We start from the raw sequence: 1,926 nt of genomic DNA on the forward strand, positions 1-1,926 counted from the left end.
AAATAATCTCACATCAGCTTTTGCGTCATAAACAGTAAATAGGAACTCAAAGCATCTCTCTCTTCTCCATTAGGAGGAATTAACTTTAGTCTCTGTTGTGGTCTCACTTAATTAATTAACTAAAATACTTAAAATTAATGTAATTAATTTTTTCAATAATATTATTTAAATTTATAAATTTAAAAATAATTCACTATTAAAAGATATTAATATTAAATAAATTCATATATAACAATAATACACAATATATAATTCGGGATTACACTAATTTGTAAAATTACTTAATACAAAGAAAAACATAATTAAGCTCTATAATTGACGACAAGCATTGTGAAATTGCCACATGTGTTCAATCAAGTCCTCTTTCAATTGTCTATGCTGCTGCCTATTTCGAAGTTGGGCATTTCTTTGGAGAAATTGATAGTATGGTGCAAAATCTTCCTCTCTCAGTTGAGGTTGTGATAAGCCATTTTCGACATCATCATACTCTAAGCCTTGAGCAAAATTTCCTGCATAAGTGTCTCTTTCATCCTCAACAATCATATTATGCAATATAATACAAGCTCTCATTATGTTGGCAAGCTTCTTCTTTTTCCAAAAGCGAGCAGGACTACGTATAATTGCAAAGCGTGCTTACAACACTCTAAATGCTTACTCCACATCTTTTCTTTGCCCTTCTTGGTATTGTGCAAATAACTTGCGTTTCTCCCCTTGTGGCTTTGAGATTGATTTGACAAATGTGGCCCATTCAGAATAAATATTATCTGCTAAATAGTATCCCATAGTATAATTATTACCATTATAATTTACCTCCGGAGCACGGTCATTTAGAATATCATCGAACACTGGAGAACGATCTAATACATTGATATCGTTATTTGAACCAGAAACTCCAAAGAACGCATGCCATATTCAAAGGTCTGAAGATGCTACAACCTCAAGTACTATGGTTGCAACCCCACGATAACCACTCATGTACATACCTTTCCATGCCTTTGGACAAGTTTTCCATTGCCAATGCATGTAGCCAATGCTACCCAACATGCCAGGAAAGCCACGACCCTCCGCCATTTGTAGCAGGCGTCGTACATCATTCAGATTTGGTTCCCGCAAGTATTCATCCTCGAACACCAAAATGACACCTTCAACAAATTTTTCCAAGCATTCAATTGTAGTGCTCTCGCCTATGCACACATAATCATCAACAACATCAGCTGCTACGCCATATGCTAACATCCGTATCGCAGCGGTGCATTTTTGGAGTGGTGACAAGCCTCTTCTTCCAATTGCATCAACCCTCTATTGGAAATACGGATAGACGTTTGAGAGAGCATCTACTATCTGAAGGAACACATGTCTTTTCATTCGAAATCTCCGTCGGAAAATGTTAGCATTATACACCGGTTCATCTGCAAAGTAATCTTGGAAAAGACGATCATGTCCTGCTTCTCGATCTCTATTGATCCATCTACGAGGAGTTGGGACAGAGCTTCTATTGATATCTTCTTCTTCTAAATCTTCAAATAAACACTCATCGATCCAATTATCTATGAGTGTGTTATCTTGCCGTCTTCTTTTGCCATACAAAGCCTCATTAAACATATCATCAAAATTTCTAGCCATAATCTTTGCTCTATGTAACTTTTAGTACTCTTTCGAGGTGAAAAACAAGAGTTGAAATGGAGTTGCAAAGTCATTGATAGTTGATATTTATAAGTGTGTCTACAACAAGTACCTACTTCTCAACGGCTAGTTTTACAATGGCTACTTAACGGATAGTTTTGCAACGGCTACTTAACGGCTAATTTTGCAACGGCTACTTAACGATCACTTTCATGAACAATAACGGCACAATAATATTGACTAATTTAAAAAGTTACATCAGAAATGAATAAAACAGACTACATCACATACCAGTAATACGCA

General features: G+C 35.8%; 1 protein-coding gene across 1 annotated transcript; it reads right to left on the reverse strand.

Annotated features, from left to right (window-relative positions):
* Positions 1 to 309: 309 nt before the first annotated feature.
* LOC107647262 (uncharacterized) lies at positions 310 to 1,623 on the reverse strand. The gene is made up of 4 exons (XM_016351358.2): positions 1,402 to 1,623; positions 984 to 1,299; positions 656 to 857; positions 310 to 610 (listed from the first exon to the last, which is right to left on the reverse strand). The coding sequence occupies exons 1-4, from the start codon at positions 1,621 to 1,623 to the stop codon at positions 310 to 312; spliced, it is 1,041 nt and encodes a 346-aa protein (XP_016206844.2).
* Between the last annotated feature and the right edge of the window lie 303 nt (positions 1,624 to 1,926).

This window comes from Arachis ipaensis, chromosome B6 (assembly GCF_059453495.1).
Source record: "Arachis ipaensis isolate K30076 ecotype BB chromosome B6, ASM5945349v1, whole genome shotgun sequence".
Classification (NCBI taxonomy): domain Eukaryota; kingdom Viridiplantae; phylum Streptophyta; class Magnoliopsida; order Fabales; family Fabaceae; genus Arachis; species Arachis ipaensis.